Source organism: Salminus brasiliensis, chromosome 1, assembly GCF_030463535.1.
Source record: "Salminus brasiliensis chromosome 1, fSalBra1.hap2, whole genome shotgun sequence".
NCBI classification, from domain to species: domain Eukaryota; kingdom Metazoa; phylum Chordata; class Actinopteri; order Characiformes; family Bryconidae; genus Salminus; species Salminus brasiliensis.
This window is the reverse complement of record NC_132878.1, coordinates 64,969,609-64,994,323: the sequence shown is the minus strand read 5'-3', so window position 1 is coordinate 64,994,323 and position 24,715 is coordinate 64,969,609. Positions and strand designations below refer to the sequence as shown.

At 40.6% G+C, this 24,715-nt stretch overlaps 1 protein-coding gene across 1 annotated transcript in view; it reads right to left on the bottom strand.

Moving 5' to 3' along the window:
- nkain2 (sodium/potassium transporting ATPase interacting 2) overlaps window positions 1-24,715 on the bottom strand; it is a 188,305-nt gene that overhangs the window by 106,742 nt on the left and 56,848 nt on the right. Inside the window, exons 2-3 of the mRNA XM_072686478.1 lie at window positions 14,332-14,469; window positions 9,454-9,534 (exon numbers count right to left, since the gene is read on the bottom strand). Coding sequence (XP_072542579.1) covers window positions 9,454-9,534; window positions 14,332-14,469 — 219 coding nt within the window. The remainder of the gene's footprint in view (window positions 1-9,453; window positions 9,535-14,331; window positions 14,470-24,715) is intronic.

The window sequence follows — 24,715 nt, the reverse complement described above, 5'->3', positions numbered from 1 at the left end:
GCTTCTTTTAAACTCCACTAAAAAAAAAATAATGGAGGAAATATTTTTAACTGACTTAACAATTAAATAAATATATATTGAATGGATAATAAGAAAAAAAAAATATATTGAGGATAACCAAGATAGAAGGAATATTAACTAAGTGGACTATTGTAATTAATTAGTAATAAATAATTATGGATTTGAATGATATGGACACTATTGATTAGTCAAATAAATTATTTGCTAAGTTGTTTTTTTTGTTTGTTTGTTTTTTCTCCCTCTATGCTTCCGAGCGCTCTCTATGCACTGTGAGAATAGGCACAGTAGTCTGGGTCTGTTTTAGTTTCTCTGTTGACATGTTGACACACAGTGCTCTCAGCTGTGGAGGTCATGCTGAAAATGACAAGTTCTGCTCCAGATGATTGACTGGTCAAGCCCTGCCAATCACAGGACCCTGGACAAATCATCATGCTTTAGGTTTCTGATGAATCGCCCCGCTGGCAGATTGCGCTTTAGACTGCCTGCAGGATCACACACTCTTCACTCAAGCTGGGCAGTTCCTACTTAGCATACACAAACCTAGCATTACCTGGCCTCAGTTTCAGTCGGCCTCTTTGCTCTGATCTCATACTTATTTCCTAAGGCACTGAGCTGGTCCGCTGAGTATGGTACCCTGAGAAGGTACATTGTGAGTCAAGGTATTGAAAGGCAGCTGTTCCAATGTGTGATTCCAGGTTTTGAATGATTAAAAAACGGGAATGTATTCTCTAGATAATGTGCCTGCCGATCTGTGGGTTTAGGAGAACGATTGTGTTGGTTGGAGGTTTGCTTGTTTGTTTTGGGCTTTATTCTTTCACAGAGTGACATTGAGAATGACACGTTCCCTCACAAAGCAGGCAGTGGGACCAAAAATGGAGGCCCCCTGGTGTGGCATGATTGATAGCAGTCGCTTCCAGGCTGTTGAAAGGAATCTGTAATGAACAGACGCTCCCCCAAGATCTCTGAAGAAACAACAAGTCAACAAAATGACAAACTCCACATTGTTTGCTAAACAAACATCAAACGCACAAAGATTAATATAGTTAATTGGGATGAGCAGCTGTATGTCACTCGAACGTCACTCCCACGCAGGTTGAGGCGCGGCCTTATTGGAACCCAGAGTGAGCAGGCGAAGTGTCAGTGTAGGAACTGGAGTGCCTCTCCTCGCAGGCAGAGGTAAGACCCCTACAAGTTCACTTTGTGTCTAGGCAGCGCATTAGTGTCACTCTAATCTTAATGGTGCACTAGAACAGGAACTCTCATTGTCATCTCTAATGACACTAATGACAGCCCTCCACCTAGCCTCATATTTAAAAGAGATGAACTGCCGACAGCACTCTGAACCCTGCGGTTTAATCCACTGCAATGCATGCTGCCGCGGCCTTCCATAGAAGTCATGACTTAACAAGTGAAAATAAAACTATTTGGGGTTTCTGCCTATAATATATTTTACCATCACATATGAGTGGGCAATACAAGTGCCAAGCTAACACAGGTAGTGACTGATAAACTCATGGGAGCTCATAGCAAAGAACTATTGGACAATGAATACACTTGACTATTTAAGTAAGTGTTAATGGGTTTACAATTTCACTATCAAGATGTTGCATGCTGTAATGGTCAGCATATCAGGGTCACATCCTCGTATATAGTAGTTTGATGCCCTTTCTGACCAAATGGTGATGCTTTACCGAGATGAGTTTGTAGTTTACAGGAAAAGGAAGCCTGATTAGATGCTAGGTCTCTTGGAAAAAGAAATGTTAAAACCATGCTTTGTCTTCGTGGACTAGAGCGAAAGACAGATCTAGCTCCAACACATCGTACCAGTGTTGTTGTGTTTACTGCCTCTTACCTGCTAGAGGTTGTGTTTCTTTAGTCTGGAATAATACCCTTTAAAACACGCACATTTACACCATCTAAGGTTTCTTAGGAAATCCACACTTTTGGCACTGCGACAGTTCAAAACTCAGCGTTTAGGTGCTGAGGTTCAAATGCAAAGTTAGAACGTTTTTTGCAAACAATGGCATTCACAGGAACCACTCAGGAACCATTCAAAGCACAGAAAATGTCTAAATCACTGCTTTTCTATCCCCACAAAAACCCACTGATGTTCCTAAAGAACCTTGCAGTGCATGTAATGATGCTACTGCATTATGCATTCGCACATTCAAAGCTCATAAATGAAGGGAAGGAGACTATATTTGTACTACCGAAGGAACTATTTTATAATTTGATTGAATTGGATATTTGGACTACATGATTTGATAGTCCTTTAAGTTTGATCTTTCATTCGCTGTCTGCAACAGGTCTCCTGAGGCTAGAGATAGCTCAATAAAGCAGGCATCAGGTAGTTTTAGTGACTTATTCAGCACAGGGTCAGATCAATTTAAATAATAGAAAATCAGATATATAGATTTCCCCCTAAAAGGCTGTAAGACTCAAGGCAGTGAGCCTGAAATAGATACTAATTACACCATAGTAACAAGAATCACTAGTGTGATTTCTCTATTTTAGGTAACGCTGTCATTTATAAAAAGAAAAAAAAAAGCTGGTTTGTGCTTGATTTGTTCAGTAAAGATAAGGTATATGTTAAAAATGTGCAAGAAATTTGGTAAATAAGTTGTTTACTGCTTATTGTGCCTCAGATGGAAACCACATCATAATTTTGAATCTATTCATACAGAAAACCAGATAGTTCCAAAAGTATCACAAAAGGTTCACAAGCTGCAGTATGGATTCTGACCATTTTATCTGATGCTGCAGAAGCTAAATTCTCTGCTAAAGGGCAGCGGAACAGCATGGATTCTAGATAACATCCAATGGACTAAAGGCCAACAGGTCTTTCTAAAGGTTATTCACAGCCCTAACACAATCTTAAGTGTTTTAAAATGCTTGAATTCTTCTATGAGGCACATTCAGAAGCAAGAATGAGCAGAATCACAGCAGAATGTAACCTATTAAACACAATGCACAATATATTGTACTCTGTTAAGACAATCATTCAAATAATTTAATACTGGTTTAAATATTGAGCATATCCCAGTCCCCATCATCTATGGTTTCTACGTACCCCCAGAAAGTCTTATTTTCAAAGAAATGTCTGATTATGTTGAAATGAACACATACCATCTCCAAAAGTAAAATCTTATTAAGTACCTTTGTCTTACTCAGTCAACATGCCATTATATTGACCTAAAGAGAAACAATTTAAAACAAAAACTGTGAAGGAAACAAAAATAACGAATTTTTTCTCCTAACTGGCAGAAAGTTTTTTATGTTAAGCTGGTCATATCTTAGTTACTTAGAGCAGTGCTTTACAAAAGCATCTGAAAAATGACCCTTAAATGGTCGAGTGAGCATCACACTAGACAGTATTTCAACCAGTTAAGATGATACTAAGACTAAGATGCTTTTGGAAAACAGGGCCCTGTTTATTAGCATGGAAGCTCTTAATAGATAACCTACTACATCTGACCCCCTTTACCAGCACAATGTGTCAATAAACTATTTAATATAGGGGGGTTCATTTAAGGTGCTTTAATAAAGGCAACAGTAGTATATGGAACCATGACAACCCAAAGACCTTTTTAATGCTTAAATAATCATTTGTCTTCATAGCGTCCAAACCTCTTGTAAATTCTATGATTCTAAGTCATATATAGCACCTAAAAGGGCTCCACTATTGTTACAAGTTACATGTTGTGATCATTTTAAATATGTGTTAATATTATAAAGATCATTTTCAGTCTCTTCGTCCACTGAAAGGAAAACACCTTGTAGAATATAAAGAACCTCAGCATCCTAACGTTTCCCACCAAGTTCAGTCAACTGTGTATAAGAGCCATGAAATGACTTAAGGTTGGATTGTTAAGCAAAGATGCTTTAATACTGATTATTCTGTCTGATGAAGAGTCTGTGAAGGAACACACAGGCAGATACAGATTGGGCAGCTCTCATCTGCTGAACAACTACAAACCCCAGGCTTCACTCCTCTCTCCATGGCCCAATGGCAGTGATGGGTGCTGATGGGAAATGATGGCCTTATTGAGCCAACACATGGACTGTAATTCATTGTTCAGAGGGGCCTGGAGCTGACAGGCTCAGCCTTTTTTCTACCACCTCCCAGTGAAATTGACTATAAATCACTTTATCACTTTTAGCCTTGACTGTTTATCAGAATTTCTCTATTTTACTGTATATGAAGACTCAAGGTGTGCTGACAGAGCCTGGGCAAGATGCATTTTAAGCTGCCTTCAGAGTAAAGGGCAAAGATAAAACCAGAGCAACTGAGTTTTATAGATTGAGTCGCTGGCTTCAGTAATATCACTTTCCGCAGCAACAGAGCAATATCAATATGAAAAATGGCAACTCACACGAACAAACAAAATATGTTCAAAAGTTTTAAGGATGAATGCACTACACACGTACTGAATAAAACTCATCTCCTGAAAGGCCACTGTGGTCTCTGTATCACAGTTACACACACATATGGGTATTTGCTGTAGTTTGAAAGTCTCTTAGATGAGAAAACTCAGCATTTGGTGGCATTCATTGGTTCACAGAAACAGCTGGTTACAGTTGGGTCAGTTTTGAAAACCTTTGGTGGGATCTGTACTGGAGGTCACTGCCCATGAGGAATGGCCTAAGATTCCTTAGGAACGCTGCCAGAAGCTGGTGTCTGGCTTTGCATCACATTTGCAGTGGGTTATAACAGTAAAAGGAAGCAGTACTAAGTACTTAAGGAACTTGCCATGAAGGATTGCAGTGGTCCTAGTCAAACTGCGGTTGTAGTTATCTAAAACCGGTAGTGTCGACACTCTTGAAGCACATGTAATATACAGGATAAAACAACTTGCCAGGCACGACCAGTCCTGTTACAGTCTAATCTGAGACAGCACAAGATTATACTGTGTGATGTGATGATTCTAGCTGTGTGTTTCTTTCTGTGGTGTAGTGGAGTGTTTGAATAGTGTTTGAGTATAGTAGTCTATTTTTAGATGCTCATCATAAATGAAGCTTTTAGAGAAAACATTATTGGGACATGGTAAAAATACTATATCACAATATTTAAAGACAATTTCACAATACACGATAATGGCCACATTATTTTGTCATGCAGACAAAACGCATTAGTAGTCACAGATTCTTGAAACCTATAATCCAAATACTCCCATACTGAGTAAAGTGATTTCTATTCGAAATCTGCTTCATTTAATCTAATTTAAGAGGACCGTAATGAAATCCGCGGTTCTTTACGTGCTGACAATTTCCATAATATGCTTGCATGTATCACTATTATTAACACAAAATTTATAATGATTCCGATCAAATATCAGCACATTACCCACCCCTATTTAATAGCACTAATTTTGAACCAGGTAAAAATGGCTTTGTGTCATCTCTGTTGTAAAGCTTTCTAGATGGATTTATACAAGTAAAAAACATCATTACTGCTATGTTGTGGTGCTTGGTTCCAGGCTGCTGTATGGATTTTTTTTTGCTGTTTCTTCAGCATCTGTGTCAAAAAGCTCTGTAAATAAGGAAGTATGGCCCTATTAGTCTAAAGTCTGTCGGCCCTATTAGTCTAAAGTCTGTCTAACAAGTAATAATGTGGTACCTTGTACATGCGCCGATTGCAGTAACCCTGCAGAGAAAATCAACTCTACAAAATCTAATCAATCAAACTATTTACACTCAAGTAGGTGGTTTAGTGCAATTGTTCAAACACAAAAGCTGAGAGGAATGGAACAAATTAAGTGTCCATTCATTTGCCACAGAGGCCGACGGAGCTGAGGTTGATCAGTAAACGAGCCAGAAACAGGATTGCTGTGAGTAATCAGCACTGTATAAAAGCATTCCAGAGTCTTTCCTCATATAAATAAATCCATTGGTTTTCACAGTTAATATCAAATTCCACTGAAATTGATTGTATTTTAATGAAAAGAAGAGCTTTGGAGGAAGGTTGGAGTTACAAAGATAAGCTTAGTGGAGCTAAGATCTCTGAACTCCTGTAGTCATCAGAAACAACACTGTATACGTAGCACTCTATTCTGTAATACCGTACTGAAGATAAAATCACATGGCTGCAGCTAGACTCATCGTGATGTTCCTCAACCCAGCTGAGTGGATGGTTAATAGACTGTGGTTCTAGAGTGAGGCACGTGCAGTGAGCAGCTCCCCTCCCTGCCAGGCTGGCTGTATCTGCTTGGAAGAGGCTGCTGTGTTATTTACTCTGCCTCTCCAGACATACTCTCCCCTGCTTTTTTCCTGTCACTTCAGCCCTGAGCCTTGGGAACTGTTCTCATATCTTGTTCCAAATGTGCTTCGGTTTGGAGATTCTGCACATAGCCAGGGACTGACAGTGTGGAGTATGCAAACACAAAGGATATATACAATGAGGGGATGTGGTCCAGCACAGAATATTTGCACGTGGTGCATCAGCAAACCATGGGTGGAGGCCATTGTCCCTGTTGTGAAGGAGACAGCCCGTTGTACCTTCCTCTTCAAGTGCAAATTAGATTGACCTAGAATGGCAAACACCTTGGAAAGCAAACAACACGGATTGGATTTTTCCCAAGGAGTGAAATTGTATTTGTGTCAATCAATTCCGTCACTCTCTCAGGCCTTCTGCCTTTGGCACAATAAGGTGGTATGTTGCCTTCGACACGAGAGAGACAGGATGTGCCTCGACTTGCACAGAGGGCCAGCATCACCTAATGAGAACGAGAGAGCGGGGCTTGTCATTTATTTATCTTCATTTGTTTATGTGTACGATCTAAATCTAATTGCATTTGCTTCTGCGAGTCTCGACGGATCCTTTCCTGGTTAAACACATTACACCCACATTAATAAATTATGAGCTGCACCCAACACGAGGAAATATATCATGCTAACTAATATGCTATTACTTCGTTGACTAATTAAAGTAAGGGAAGTATTATCGAAAGTGGGAGCAGGGAACGTGCATGGCAAGATCATTGTGAGTGATGTCCTATTCTCCAGCTCGACAGAGCACCGAGGGTGCTGGGTCGACTCTCTATCCTCGGTGGAGAGTGACTGACAAGATCACTTGTGGGATGAGAAAGAGGCTTCTCAAAAAGCAGCAATACAGGCCCGTGGAGGAGCTTGAGCGCGGGCAGAAGCTCTTGTTTTTATCGTTGCTCTGAGCTGCTGCAGTGACAAGCTGCCAGGCTCTCACGAGAGAAAGCTTCAAAGGGGGCGCCACCAGTGCCGATCCAACAGGCCTATAGCAAGCGGCCAGTGTGGGCCTCAGGGACAGGACCATATCTACTCACTCAGCCTCGCTCTAGAGGAGTGTGTGGTTACATGTGTAATTTGAGAACATCCACTATTGCCAAGAGACTGCTCATCATGTTTCCAAGTGATGCTTGCTGGAAGGGCTACCAACAGATTGGAAAAATCGAGCACTTTGAAAATCGTGTACTCTTAATACAGCTAGAAACACATTTAATATGGCAGACACCACCTCAGAAACCTCTAGAAGGGTGGGGCATTCTTCTGACATCTATGTGGCTGTCTAGTTGGCCTGCGCCGAGTTTGCCTTTTGCTTTACTAATAAGCGCAGCTACAGCACTAGAACAGATCCCCACACCTGAAGGCTTTTGAGGCAATCTCACATGACAGATTGGCGGGCTTGAAAAGGCAATCCGTAAGTTAGACATTTTGACATGGCAGAGCTGGAAAGCAGAGACTGATATAAAGTGAAGGTTCCATCTGTTGTCTGAGATGGTTGATAAGATTGTACAGTAGTGACAGAGCAGCAAGGTGATCCAGATTGACTAGGCAAACAACAGGGTGATTTAATGATCAAGTAATCAATCTCCAGTGCGGATCTGCAGCCAAGGCAAAAACACAACCCCTTTTGCTGTTGCCATGGACCCATTTTTCATCATTAAGAATACAGGCCAGTGCTGATGCATAACCCAGCAATACCAGCTCTGCATTATCATTCACTCCTGACAATTACTCTCCTGTACTTGATTTTCCCCCACTTACTGTTTAGCAAACAAAAAACTGAGATTGAGAGAAAATCTTGGTTTTATCACTATTTTCATCTTTAGACACCAACAGTACCAAACTGCTGGCTTCACACATTAAGCGTGATTTATATTTGTGGTTTGTTTGGAAGTCATGAATGAATTCATTTGTTTCTGTATATAACCGATAGTATCTCACACCAAATGCACGTGAAACCTTTTATTCGCTTCACTTTTATGAACTTTCACACGTGACATGAGTTTGTTTGACCACCATAGTTTTCTCTGGTATTGGAACGGAGACAACCAGCATGATGGATCTGCGGTGTCCCATCAACAAGAATGTTTTGACAAAAATCAAAAGGATTAATTTGTCCTATGCTTAATTACATGCATCTCTAAAAACAGCTAAAAGTAACATAACTTATGGAGATCCGAGCTGTGTGCAAAAGCATTCAGAATATTTCAGCAGTTTGGTTCTGCTGGTGTCTAACCTCTCTTTGAGTCATTTTACCCTTAGAGGGCTTTTGGAAAAGTTTAGAACAAATATATTCTGCATCCTCATGTCCTTTTTAGTGTATAATGTCCATCGGACCCTATGCTATTTCACATGCTGTGTTTAATAGGTATGACCTTAGTACCAAATACAATGGTAGCATTCATATTTGATTTGTATTAATGAACAGATGGAAACACACTCAGAGAAATACGAGTCTGAATGACACAAGGTGTGAATTACAACAGATTAAACAGAAATCAAAATATGATCCAGTGGCATATCATTTGCTCAGAAAGAATCATCACTTTTTCTAAACTGAAAATGTAATACATATGCAGTGCTCTATGGATCTGATAATCAACTTACATGGCTGGTTTGCCATTTAATTGGATACGATATTTGACATTTTGACATTTTAATTATATCTTTGCTCATTTTTTCTACTTACATGAGCAGATGAGGGGTTATGGAATAATTTATCCTTTGAAATGAAAGAAGCGGAGATGAGGAGTAGTGAGAGGGAAGAAGATGTGATTTTCCCTATGTATTTGCATCTGTATGGAAGTGTTGTAAGTAGCACTGAAAGCTAACAATAGACCAGCAACGGCAAGCTAACAATAGACCTGGACTGAGAGCTTGAGCACCGTTGCCATCAAGAGATAGAATTTCCCTCTCAGCAATGACCTTGAGTGCCGACACCACAACCAACGACATCTTTTTCAAAGTCTTCTTTACTTTAAATGCTTACAATACCAGTTGACAACCCACAAAATAGTACTAAAGGTCAAACAAGTGCAGGGATAGACTCCTGCAAACAAGTTAGCAAAGATCACACTGTGCTATCTAGATAACACACATCTACACCTTGCACAGGTGTAGCTCCCTTCGGCAGCTCGGTCTTACAAAAACAAAATAATATATATATATATACATTACCTTAGAAAGGTCACCCACTTCCAGGTAGAAGCAGATGATAAAGACGTTCCAGGTGACCCAGAGCACCAGCCAGACTGCATACTAGAAAAGAGAAACATAACCCTGATTAGAACCGAGCACAAGAAATTATGAGCCAAATAAACCTACTTGTGCATATGCATGATTAATTGGTTTGCAAAAGCATAAGTGGGATGCTTTCTCTGTAATTAATTATTTGATAATGTGTGCCTTAAACCCTCCTTCACAGGTCTGCAATGTGCCAGGAGACGGCTGCCGTTTCCCCACTGAAGAGGCTGTGTAGGAGTGTGTGAGGGCGGCTTTCGCGCTGGCGCATGCACTAAAGCTCATCAAAAAACGGCATGATATGAATCAACAACAATGAGTCAAATATCCATGCGAAATTATCAGCAAAGCAAGGATATTGCAAGGAGGCACAAAAAAACACAGTGTTAAACACAACTACTACTACTGTCCTTGAGGAACAAACCCAAACTATGAAAGCACTACACAAATCCATTAACCTTTTTAAACCAAGCGTCTCGGTACTGAAGCATTCAGAGACTTTGGCAATGTCCCCTTTAACTCATTTAAATTTGCCTCCAGAGGAGCAAGCAGGCATTAATTAAATGGATCAGAATGTAGAACTTTCTATGTGCTACTGTGCTTTTATTGTTGGATGCACTGTGATTTCAAGAGGTAACCCTTATTATTGATTTATTTAGACAGAGTAATAATGATAGGTGAGTGGTGACGTGTGGCTTACATTTCTATAAATGTTCTTATTGCTTTTCCAAAATATTTTTCAACTTTGCTAGATCATGTTCTTAACGTATCAAACAAATGCAACAGCAGCAGTGAGAAATGATGTTATTAAAGAAGAACAGTAGCTTAATCGGCAGACATAGACAGGTTCTTTTGTTCTGACATCAATGTGTGCAGACGATTAGCGGATAGAGTTTAGATGGCCACACATTTTCAACTATTATGAATGTTTTTTTATCGCTTAAAAGGTAAACTGTCATTTCCTGTGGGAAGTATGTGATGTGTTGGGCGGGAAGTGATCTGACAAATGAAGCAGTCAAATAAGCAGAAGAAATTTTGAAAAATCAATTTGTATTACCTGGGAGGACATGAGCTAAAATTTGCAATCATTTGCAAGCACATGGTAAGCAAGAATCTATCAATGCTGGCTCAGAGAAGAGCGATAGACTGACGCTGCTCTCCAGACCAGCAAAAGTTTGAGGTCTTTTTTTTTTTATCTTAATTTAAATGTACATGACCCACTAAAATGCCTGCTATTCTTTTCACTGACAGCATACTGCTTTTAGTAAAAACAAAGAGATGTGACTGTGTGGATGGATCTCGCAAGGCTCTTTGCCAGCCAGTGGAACATTCCATGCTGAATTAAAACATTAATTAAAGCAACATTAGGTAGCATTTTCACCTTAAAATAATAGATTCAAAATCATGTTGATTCTACACTGACTTGTAAAATGAAGAATATTTTGTCTCTATAACTGCCCCTCCGGGCTCAGGTTGCTGTTAACTGCGCTATGTAACTTGCGAGCACTGCTTAGCTATTAGGGGTGTATCAATACACATCATTTCAGATTCAATATGAGAAACTTGACAGTCATTATTAGTCAATGTACATGCATTCAGCCTGTTTGGACAATACAGAACTAATAGTAGTAACCAGTTTGGGAAATAAACTATAGATATGTTGTTAAACTCTTAGAAGAAAAGGGTTCTATGTAGTACAGAGGTTTTTGACTTGTGGAACACTTTGGTGCTATGTAGAACTATTAACACTATGAAACTATCTACAGTAGAACTGTCTACAAGAGTTTCTCCTCTATATGACCATTTAACCGGAAAATGAACAATATAAGTACAAGAATGATATTCTATGTAGAACCATGCTTTTACCAAAGAAGGTTTGAATAATCCATTGTGAATAATCCAAGTATACAAACACAGAAACTGTAATTGAGTGATATTTTAAATGAATGGTAAGCCATATGTGTGGATAGTTTCTTTTATTCTACAGCCTCAGTTGAACAGCCGCAGCAAATTTGTTTAAGTTCTTAAGCTAGTATAGCTTTTTAAATAGTAATATGCACTTTTTGTGTAGTGTTTCTGCAGTACACAGTTGTGTAAATCTGCTAAATCTTGCTTAGATGAAGCTGCATGCACATCCACATTAGCCATGGCAAAAGCACATTTGCAAAATCATGGGATCAGTGTGTGGAATCTGCAGATTTTGAGCAGTTCTGTGGTTTCCACTGCTATATAACCAACACAAGTGGTTACTGTTGGATGTTGGTTAAGTTCAGATTCTGGGTTAAATGCAGTGGGTTAAATGCTGTGGGATGAGTTGACTCTTCTGGTGACTAAAAAACCCAGAATGGAGAGCACTTTGTGCTGGCATGGGGAAAGTTATGTTGAGGTTGGAACACTGAATGTAATGATTGCTTCTGCCCAGACAAACTGAACAGTTTTTGATAAGCAATTCACAGTGGTTTAATGTAAGTGCGTTCTTGTGAAAAACAGGGACAGACGAACAGGCTGTGCTGACTGAAGCTATAGTGTTGTGTTCTCGTACCTCAATTTCATACTGTAATAGACATCAGAAATGTAAGCTCATGCACAACAGTGCTGTGGGTCTTTTTTCCATGAAAACACCATAACAGTAAATCAGTTCCAGCAAACCATCAAAATAGCTCTGGCATGGATAAGATAGATGCTATGTGACTTCATAGCACTGTAATAGGTATGACTAAGCTGGGAGTTTATAGAAGATGACCTTGAACAAGGGGGTTCAGGCAGGTAACAGCAGTCTCAGGTGCCGGACAGCACTTGTTCTTTTACAGATCACGCTGGCTGTCTAATATATGGAGGCTGCTGAGAGCCTGTGGCTGGGTCATAGGCCAATGCGCTATGGTTCTCTCCCAACTAGAGAGCAGTTGACATACTGTAGCTATGGCTTCCAGCGCACGGCCGTACAATAAAGAGCCTCCCACATGTTTCCAGGTGGGAGGAGAGCTAGGCCAAAGCACTGACTTCAATTAGGCCCATAATCCAGCATGATATCTTCCATAGTCATGCTGAGGAGTACCAGAGGCAGGAGGTTCTGCATGCTTTTTTTTCAGGCAGCCTGTTTAGGTTTGGCCTCTCTAGCAGCCCTAGCAGCGGCTGAAATCATTAAGCCATTCAGACTGATGCAGCGCAGAGAGCTGCTTTTTCCCTCAGGAAATTTGAGAAGTTGTCACGACATTAGACAGAGGAGATGTGAGTGTGTGGACGGTCCTCGCTGGGCTCTTTGCCAGCCACTGGAACCCTCCATGTTGAATTAGAATAACAATTAATGTGTCCCGATGAGACCTCAAAAAAGAAGGATAAGAAAAGATACATCATGGGTTGTCAACTGAAGGACCACGGTCCAGATGTAGACCCAGCAATGCAGTTTAGTTTAAAATTGAGTCTGAGTTTCTTGTGAACAATCAACCGGATTTGCTAAAAAAAGCTACCATGAAAACTGTGGCCACTAACATACAAAATATGATCATATAAACCAACTCAAAGGCAGCTTTTTACATCATTTAAGAAACAAATTCTTCAATTTCTCGATGTCAATTTAAACTATGAGCATTTAGTGCCTGTGTTTGCCAAAAAAATCTATATCCAGTTGATTCCACAGCAAAAGTGGCAAACTGAACTGTGCTCCACTGATCTGTTGCTAACAATTCTGTCCTGGCTCCACTAATTCGCCATTGTTCGTCTACCATTAAAATGTAAACATTACTTTAAAAAGGCTATAGTTATAAATGCAGTATTGTAATTAGTCACATAGTACATTTAAGTAGCATTGTTCCTTAATAATGTACTGTATTCTCCTACGAATTATGGAAATTAAAGTTCCTAATTAAACATAATAATATTGCGTTCAAGGAACTTAATTTCTTAATATCTTTACATTTGCTTCTCATACTTTCTGTCGCCCCTGCTTTGCTCAAAAGAGGCTAAGACCCAGATTTCTGTAAAGCTGCTGAGTTAAATGTAGTGTAGACAAGTTAAGGGGTGTTTTGTTAAGCAAAATTCTTAGTGGTTGGTTGATTATTGTCGATTATACCACAATTAGTTTTGACCTTGCAATGTGATTGGCTGTGTGATGTCTAGGAGTGCACAGTAACGGCACTTCCACCAAAGCTCTTTAGGTATTACTCTTACACATATACATCATACCTAGCAACGACTCCAGCACTTATAAGACACCAGCACAAAGCTGTATAATAATTATTGTACTTAATTATTATTAAGTAAAAGACAAGTAATACATGTTGATTATACTTAAAATTGTGTGTCAGTGTTTACATCCAACACTAAAAACCTTCATTTCAAGTTATGAAATAGTCCTATTATATGGGCCCTTTAACCTCTTGAGACCCTGTGTCCTCATATGGCGTCATTACATTTCTGCTTCTCTGCACTATGATACTTAAGTTTTTAGAATTTTGACCCTTTGGCCTCATATGAGGACTTTCTGTTCGGTCTCAGGAGGTTAAGGTATTAGGATCAGAACAGTGGACAAAAAGCTGTACTGAGACATAGCTAGCTATAATATGTTCCCCTTTTGCGCATTACAAGAACTTTTACTTATATCCAGTGATGAATATTATTTGTCTTTTCTGATGCAGTGAAGACAAAGGGCTACACAAACGCATGCAGGACACAGTGCCTTCATGAAGGCTGAACTTATTTTGGTATCTGACGTTTTTTGGAAAGGTTGTAGACCAAAAAGAGCTAAATAAACTGCGCTGGGTAATGTGTCTGTGATGTGGGCGTGGAGTAAGAACATGGACTTATCTCCAAACTCACCCCGGTCACGTATCGCGGCCTGAACTGCACCGTCCCGAAGAGCCCCAGGATAACAGTGATGATGTGGATGAAGTTTGTGAGAATCGGTGCCCACTGGTAACCAAGGAAATCAAATATTTGCCGTTCCAAGATGCTAATCTGAAAACAGAAACAGAAGAGATTAAGCACACGTGAATTAACCGACCAGCAGAATGAAGACAACATAGATACAAAACCTATAGAGAGAAATCAACACTATCGCCCCAGGCTTTTAACTGGAATGAAGCACATGTGTAGCTGCAGTCACATTTGGTCACATTGCATTTGCCTTCAGATTGGTTTAAGGGGCAGACCTCGAAGAGGTGTGAGATGATGAATTTTCCGTTGTGTGCTGGAAGGCAGGGCGAGACGCCTTGTCTGCAGGCCACACGCATTGCTTTTGCTCTGCGCTCTGCAGTCTAACCCCATCACACACCTGCTTAATTGGGCCGGGATCTCTGGAGTCAGTCCCGCCGCCCTCCCACAAGAGCACAGACAGTCGGGAAATTAAAGCTGGCAAGGCCAGTTTCCCTGCGCTGCATGCCGCAATCGCAGTGCCGGCTGATTGGGTATGACGCCAGCACCGATACAACAGGCAATGGCACTTCAAAGGCAAGGGGAAGAGGAAGGCTTAATTCCCAATGGAGCTGTACCAACCCAGTCTCATACAGCTAATGCTAATGGCTCCCGAGGCCCCACCTGCGTTCCCCGGCCTGCTAGCACTTGAATTGATCTTGGATCTCAAAGCCCTTTGTGAAAATGAAACAGCAAATTCAGAGGAGCTGGACTGTTGACCAAGCTGGGAGATTTAATCATGTTTTCTCTTTGATATGAGAATGTAGAAAAAGGGTAGAGCTAGTGAGTGTTATCCACCAACACTGGATTCATGTTAAGCATTAGTGCTATTAAATTGCTATATATTACTCAGAGAACCATGCCTTGAAATATATGTTTTTGATGAATCAGTAAAGAAGCATCATTAAAGACTGGTTTGCCTTGTTTTCACCTAAATAAAAAGACGCAAAACACCTATAAGAACACATCTCTGGAACTAGGATTGGCTAAAAACAGGGACACACAGTGTCAATATACACTCACTGTTACCCACAAAGAAAAGAAACAAGATAATAAAAGACCTGGTAACGTTATCTTAGGTAGCCATTAATCATTACCATTTGTCTATTTCAAATACTTTTGATTGACTGCCATTCTCATAGAAACCTTCCAGTCACTTGTTGTCTACGGTGGTTATTCTGGGTTTAATTTAGTGCAGCAAACGTAACCCTCTAAGTGCCTCTGGGATAATTTAAAGAGAGTGCTGAAATGCGCTGAACACTGCTGGAGGCCAATGCCGAATGCTTCCACTTCCTTAAAACAATGAATTTGACTTTTCATACGCTGCATGGTGTGGTGTGTCCAGTGTGCAGTGGCCTTTAGGTTCTTTGACAGTGGAATGGCATGAGATTCTCCGGTCTATGTTGCTATGAGACCAGGCAAGCGGTGGAGGCGAAACATCAAGCTTAAAGGGAGATGAATTTGCAGTTATAGGCTACATTGGAGTAATCTCACTGGTTACATGCATTACTTTTTGAATAATGCTCGTAATCACTGTTGGAATGTTTGGCAAAGGATTATTTTAATAAACTTTGTTTGCTATTACTTTATTTTTATTTGCTAATTATGCTGTGGAGCTGCAAGGGAGAAGAGGAAGAGCCGCATGTTGCTGAGGGTAGACCATCTCTTCTCTGAAAAATGTCGCTTTCCCTTTTTTAATAATTACAGGAAGGAAATGCAATCGCCTTATTCAGGGTACATCGAAATTTCAGCCACTGAAACATTTCAGCTAAAGATGGTCAATAATGGCACTTTTGTGTTTTTGGCTCAAAGATTAAATGGGACTTTAACAAAATGTCAAAATCTAACTCGTAATAAATCACTGAACTGATAAAAAGAAACAGGAATTATACACACAGCTTTTTTCCTTCACTCTCCAGCGCTGGTACACTATATAGACAAAGGTATTGGGACGCCTGCTCATTCATTGTTTCTTCTGAAATCAAGGGTATTAAAAAGTAGTCTCTCCTGTTTTGTTGGAGTAACTGTCTCTACTGTCCAGGTTAAACTTTCCACTAGATTTTGAAGCACTGCTTCTGTGAGGGTTTGATTGCATTCAGCCACAACAGCTTTGTTGAGGTCAGGATGTTGCATGATCACCACCCACCTCATCCCCAACTCCTCAACTCCTCCCAAAAATATTGGATGGAGCACCATCATTCCAGAGAACACAGTTCCACTGCTCCACAGCTCACTGCTGGGGGGCTTTATATCCCTCTAGCTCCTGCCTGGCATTAGGCATGGTGCCAATAGAGTCATGTTTATCTGCTTCAGAGAGTCCTGTTCTATAGGCAGTACTTCTCTACGGGGAATAGACTGTGTGGGTAATTTGTGTCGGCAATGGGTGCAACATGAAGTAGCTGAATGCATTCATTAGAAGGGGTGTCCACAAACATTTGGACATATAGTGTAAGTGCAGACATATGCATATTAGACAAGTGATCTGAAATCTGTTAATGCCAATGTGGGCTACAGGGGTATAAAGTCTACCAGCACTGAGTTGGGCAGGTGGGGATGAGGTGAGGTAACTCCAACTAACACAGGATATACTCTTTCTTAATAACCTTGAGTGTAACACCTCCAAGTACTATAATAGCTTGTTTAACTGTATTATATATATATATATATATATATATATATATATATATATATATATATATATATATAATACAGTTAAACAAGCTATTATATATTATATATATATACATACATATATATATAAATTCTCCAATAAACTGAAAACAGGGGCAGGATAGTTGTATCAAACTGCATGATGATATTTGTGAAACATTAAAGCCCTAGTAAGCTCCTGTCATAACACTGACTCCTGTTTACCTGAATATGTGCTTGGAATAGCTGCACAGTGGCTTCAATGTCAAACACGGTGAGTCACATTGAGACGTTAACACATCTACACTCACACAGCGAGGAAAACAAGTCTACAGATAACCTCTAGGTTAGCCAACAACACTTCACGCCAGAAATTTGTCATCATCAGCCTGTGCTGTAGGTTCTATTAATCAGTGGGTCCTGTCTGGGGTCCTGTGCTGACCAGCTGCTGACCTCCCCGGTGGGACATGTCTTCTGTTGTCTGGACGTCTCCTTTGTGCCACTGCTAGCGTACATCTGGCAGGCGTTTGCGTCCCGGCACACACACATACTCTTCGTCCTCCATCATAATAAACACTGCTCTGCTGACACAGTGTACCACCGGCATGCCTCACACAGGCAAAGTGATTAAGAAGAATGCTGCTAATTAAGACATTTTCTCACTCTCGCAGCGCAGCCTAGAAGAAGGCCGCGGTATTTCGCACTTCGCCGCCCGTTCTCGTCACTTTGCGGTGCTTTCCTCCTTGTCCGCTGTAATGGTGTAATGTTTTGCCTAACCTTGCAGCATGGCGTGACGCAGAAAAAAGCCTCTGCTGCTGGCTTGGTTCTTCATTGTGTTTGCAGAGCATTTTTTCTTTCTCTCTGCTCACCTGAATCCTGCTCTTTCTCTCTGCTAGTCTTGGCTCCTTTCCACGTTCCCTCACTAATCATTTCGTATCGCAGAAGGCTTAAAAGATGACTGATGTTTTACCATCTGTTTCCTTAACAGATTCTTCCCGTTCTCAACAAGAAAACAGGCCGGCCCGAGAAGCACAAGCCCATGAGTACTGACAGAGCCAGATACTTCACAGTGCTGAGAAACCTTTATTAGCGAAAGACTTTCCTGCTTAGCGTGACACATGCATTAGACCACACTCTCAGAGGTATTGTTAGGTGTGTTTTTAAGAGCAGCACAAAAGAAAAAATCAAAACATGTTAATTAGTTCAGTTCAGCGTTTTAGAGATGCTTGATGAAAAAAGGCTACATAACACCAGAGCTGCAAGTGCAGAAGGACTGAGAAAGTACCAATTAAAGGAATAAAAATATTTTCTCTTCATTAGAAGGGCCTTGTATGATTACATTCTGCATTTGTTGGACCTAATATGCACAACAAATAAATAAATAAATAAATAAATTGGAATTCTGCCCACACACACTTTATGTCTGAAGATTTGTACACATTCTTATACAATTAATTATAGGGTATACATTGGAAGTTTGAGTCATTTTGCCGCAATAATAGCCTCTACTCTCCTGGTAAAGCCACTACTGGTCTAACATCTATGATTTGATTGCATTCAGCCACAAGAGCATAAGTGAGATCAGGTAGTAATGCAGTAATGATGATCAGTTCTAGAAAAAACACCACTCCGATTCATGTCACTCAAAGGTAATGGACGAAGCTCCATCACTTCCAAGAACCTCAGTTCCACTGTTCCACAGCCCAGTGCTGGGGGGCTTTATATCCCTCTAGCCAATACCTGACACTGGGTAGATGTGCAGATCATAAAGATGTGGAGATTATTCCAGCTGTGTGTAGGCAAACAAACATCTGTGTTAGCAATAGTTGCACCTTAAAATGGCCATGTCACCAGAAAAGTGAGTAAAAAAAAGAGGTTTCAACTTTGGCTGCTTTATGAATGAGGCACAAAACAGGGCAGCCAGTCAAAACAGAGCTCATTTACAGCCGTGTAACTCATTTTTAGTACCAAAACAGCCTGTTTAACAGTACGCAATGAAAAGAAGTTGGAAAAGATCATGTAAAAATTAATGCGTTTTATGTGGTTCTTTTTGCAGATATGGGCCCTGTGAAGTACATAAATTCACTAATTATTGTGGTGTCTGTAAATAAAGTGTATGCATATATATATTATGGCACAGATCTGTAATAGCATTGCAAGCCATGCCTCTTGATTTAAACTCAAACACCCATGTAAGTTTGGTGTCAAATACATACAAGGCTATCTGAACTGTGTTCCCGTAAGGAAACGGATTAAACAAACCATGCTTTAAAAAACATTCTATCAAATATATCCTACTGTCTAGACAGCCACACCCATTAACCTCTGCGTGTTATAATCCATTACGTCAAACAATGACTTGATGTTACTGAAAGCTGTTCAAATAGAGACAGCTTTTAAGCAAAACTCCACTTTCCAAAGTGTTAAAAAAATGTGAAGCAATGTAACACTGCAATACATACAAGGAAAATGAGAAACAGCACTGAGGATTTTCTCTGTGAGTTTTAGTTTGAGGCGAGACGTACCCCCTCATCACTAATGTGGCCCCTGAGGCCCCATTTATCTACACTGATGTAACAGCTTTGTGGTGCAGCTGCACAGAAAGTGACAGATTTATCAGGTAATTATGTATACATGACTAATTAGATGAATAAATATGAGCCAAATAAGAGCCAAATTTGCTACTGGGCAGAACAGAGGAGACAGATTTAACTGAAATAAAAAGAAAAACTATCAAAAATATGCATACATATCTTTGACCAACCACATTTATGTATGCCTTAAATACAAGGTTCAAATAATAGGTTTACAAAATGACTTTTATTCACATTTACATGTTTGTACTGATCGCTTCAAGTCTGCTCTTTTGCCCCTTTTCTGTCAGCATGGATGACACTGAATCACTCGATTACTCCAACTCACTTGGCTCAGACTTGCATCCAGAGACTTGAGACTCGACACAATCGAGCTTGACCCAGTTTACACCTGGTCACTTTCATACTTCCAGAGTATCATCATCTTGAGTATTATATCTAGATAAAGCAAAGCCACATAAAAATGCTAGTGTAAACACACCCAAGACACATTTAAACCATACAAATCACTCAGTCCACTTCAGGGCATGGTCTGAGATGAATTAAGCCTTCCAGTACTTCCAGTACAACCAAAACACCGGTAATAGCTGCTGCACAACATGAGAATTAAATCTTAGACTGACCTAACTAGACTTATTTGACTACAGAGTGTAAATGCATGTGGCTAAAATCTTCTCAGGAGACAATCCAGATTCTACAGGGTCTTAGACTCACACTCCAGGGACATGAGAATCAAACTGCAGCCCAAAAACTTAAGAGTTGACTTGGACTTACACCAAAACACTCAACTCAGACTTGCACCCAGAGACTCAAGACCTGGCTCACATCCCAGAGATCTGAGACTTGTCTTATGGTGGCCTTACACCAAATGACCTTTTAAGCGATTTCACAGTCGCAGACCAATTTTCAATGTTGGAATGAAATAGTGTTGCAAGAGTTGCAGTGCGCTCGATCGTTTGGTGTGAATAACCAATAGGTGAGCTCTTTCAAGCACCAAACCGCTGTTTTTTTTAGACAGACTACTGCACACACAAGGGCAGCTGTGGCCAAACACTGCTTCTGTTTCTGCTCCATTGCTCAACAGTTTCCACCAGGAGCATAATGGGAAATAATCACAAAAGAATCTAGTTGCAGTCTTGCAAATAGTAAATTAATCTACAAATGAATCAGAAATGAGTAATGACAAATTGTCTGTGAGAGATCTAAGATGTGAGAGAGAGTCAGACTTTAGGCTTTTAAAAGGATGTTCTAGTCTTCTACTGTATGGTAAGCATAGGACTCACAGACCAGGGACTTGACATTGGATTCACACAAAGACGACTCAACTTAGATTTACACCCAGAGACTCAAAACTCGACTCCGACTCATAACCAGAAACTCAAAACTCGACTCAGACTCGCACCCAAAGACTCAAGGCTCAATCTGGACTCAGTCTAGACACATTAGATTTGACTTGCACCCCAGAGACTCTACTGGAATTTGCACCTTATAGACTTGGCAATAGACTCCGACTTGTGCCTTATGCACTCGACACAACTCAGACTTGCATGCAGAGGCTTAAGAATCCAATCACACCCCAGAAAACTTCATAGTCTGAGACTCACACCCCAGGGACTTGAGATTTGACTAATTTTAACTTGTACCCATAGGTTACTTACGCTCTAGAGACTCAAGACTCGACATGGACTCACACCCCAGAGACTCAAGACTCATACTTGCACCTCAGATGTGATGTTGACTAAAAGTTCAGAACCTGCACTTTCAACACAACTGTTTCAATGAGCTACAAGTGAGAAATAATTAATACAGAATTACAGCTTGCTTTATTAGCGTGTGTGATAACAGCAATTTCAAAGAGGTCGAAGTGTGTTTCATTCCTCTACAATAATTACACAGTATTTAGGTCAGAATTATTGAACTGTGCTGTGTGCATATCCTCCGCACAAAGCGCCACAAAATAATAAACAACAAACAGGCTAAAGTTAAGAGGATGGCCAAGAGAAGCACAGCTGTAAAGTATAACATCTTGAAGACCACAGCAGAAATGATTAAACTTTCTAATACAATTACATTCAGGGGCCTGTGTAAACAAAGCAGTTTAGTCATTACTTTTTCCATTCTCCTATGCTTTTCTGATTATTGCTTAGCTGAGGGAACTCAGCATCTCATTACTGGAGATCCCGCGCGTGGTATCAGAGTTGATTTCGGTGAAGTGCACACTCCAGTTTTCAGTCCCTGATTGAGATGAAAGTTTATTCTCTCTGTGATAAAGCTAAGGGTCCCTTTTCTCTCTCTCTCTTCCTCTCTCTCTCTCTTTGTCTGTCTCTCATGCTCCCCATTCGTATATTTATTTTGGTGTGTGGAGACACGAGCTGCCTCTAATCAGTGAGACAAAAGCCAATCAATCAGCTGTGGCAGGCTGAATAGAGAGCATGCTCCATGCTGCATTTAAACGAGCCAGAGCTAGCAGTAGCGTACCCCGCTCTGCCACTGCACAGCAACACAGCATTAGATGAACACAATGAACACAGCCTAATGAGGGAGAGGAGAATGGGGTAGAGAAAAAGAGAGCGAGGGAGAGAGAGAGAGAGAGAGAGTGAGAGAGAGAGAGGGAGAGGGAGAGGGCTGCATCTTGGCCTGCTTCCACTGTCCATCAGTAATCCAACTCCATGCTGCTCCTGCCAACCATCTAAATGGTGCTCCACAAAGACGAGAGAGCAACAGCAAACAAACCCCAAAAGGCACTAAATGGTCAGTGCAATTAAAATGCATCATCCCGTTTCATCCTGAGTAATAATACAGAGCACAGAGATCTTTGTCATGGGGTCATTTACAAAAGTAAGTGCGCACTGCTGCGCCAGAAAGTAGATGGCACCAATCCTTTTTACTCAGAGAAAGGGTAAAAGGGTATCAGCTGAAATTCTGTTCTAAGTCTGGCCTGAAACGTGAGCGATATGTTGTAACATCACATTCTAAAGCTAAGTGAACTAGACTGAGGGATAACAATTGAGGCAACATGTACCCTAACATTAACATAAGAATGCTGAGTAGACTGGCTATTCAGCAAAGTGCGCGTGTGGGAGTTGCCATTATGTTTACTGTGTGGAAGTATCTCACAGATGGGGATCTTCTAGATGGGCATCTTAAATCATGTGGAACACTGCATGATACTAAACTGAGTATTAAAAGTCTAGCCATTTTTTTTTCCTCCTGGAAAAATATGACTAAACAAGCCTGTCCAACAACTGTGTGGGTGTGGTTCTGATAATATACTGAGCGTTCTTGATTGACATTCCTCCGTCCAAGACTGCCAGCCTGCTGTACCATTAAAGCTGAACAAAATACAGTAGTGTGAGCTAGTTAATTTAGATTAAGTAAGAATGAGGTGGAGCACCGAACACAGTGGTGCTTCCGCGAATGCTCTTTCCCACCACCACAACACTAAAAGGCAAAGCAACATTCATGCAAGATTAATGCGTCAATATGAATATGTAGATTTCTCGGAGACACTCTACTTTGAGAATAAACAATCTGAGGGCTGCTCACGAGCCAATTCTCTGCTACAACGGCACTAGTAAATAATGAAACACATTCAAACACTCAAAGGCATAGCTATCTTTAGCTCGTCGACCATGCACAGCTTTATGATGAGCTAAACTGAGCATTGGTCTGGTATCCAGTCTATAATGTTCTTTAGCATGGATGCCATGTGTTATTTACAGGACCTGCACAATAAAACACACAGAAAACTCTGTAAAAAAAGCTCATCAGATCTGAAAAGAAACAATATGATGAAAAGAGAGGAATCCAGGAGCAAAAACAGTTGAACACAGCAGGAAAATCACAGGGAGCGATTCTGTACAAAAGCCGTGGAAGAATCTTGCTAGGAGGATGAAAGAGAAGAAATCTAGCCAGGACGATGAAAGACTAGAAAGGTGTAGGCAGTTTAGATCCGCTGGGATCCTTCACTGCTGACTGCCATGACAGGCATCCAGGGCTTTGAGATATGCACATAATAATACAGCTCCTTTGTTCCTCGCTAGCTGAAGACGCAGCGTTCCCTTTCCAGTGGAACACAAGGAGATCGAAAGCTAACACGGTTCCACTAGCAGCCCAAAAAGACCCAATTCGGGAGGAACGCATTTGTGCATCGATCATTCTTCCTCTGATGATTTTTCAGGGTCTTTTCTGAGGCGTTTTACACACCTTGCTGGAGCCATTAAAGCACCGGTGTACATGAGAAATACAAGTGTCACACTCGATGGAGAGGTTTTCACACCTTCATCTCTTTTTTTTTGGCGCCTCAAGCCCACATAACAAGTCGTATTTGTCACTCCAGGATTCAGCTTGACTCAATAAGCATGCTTTAGACTCAAATTGTAGGACCATTTCAAGGTGTGAGAAAAGAAGCGTAAGAAAACATTAGCCTGAAATAAATACAGCGATTTCTGAAAAGTTATAACTGCTTAACTCAACAAAATCACTAGTAGGGCTGCACAACAGGAACACATATTTGTATACTGTATTTTAGGATTGCCCTGGCGTAGAAATCGTGGGCTATCCGTTGTATATATAATAAGGCATACGTACAATCATACGGTTGGGTGATGAAGCTGCATATAATATCCCCTTCTTAGGCACATACTATTAGATTATCTTTGTGAAAGCAACCCTGCACAGTGGAACAGTGCACTGACCTTTTGACCAAACTTTCCTGCAGGTCTTTTTTACCAGCACACAAGCAGGTCTCTTTGTGAGGTTTCTTGGTCTTATTTATCATTTTGACCTCAACTGCTAAACTACAATTTCTCAACCACAAGCAAAACATCTTTTGTGCATCCTCTCACAAATATACGCTGATCAGCCATAACATTAACACCACTGACAGGTGAAGTGAATAACACTGATGCTCTTATTCCCATGGAACTCGTAAGTGGTAAAGAGGCAAGTGTAAGAATCTGAGTCAAAACCTCAGGAAGGTCTTGTGAGGTGTTCCCAGGTTATGTGGTGGTCAGTGCCTATGAAAAGCGATAAACCAGCAGCAACGC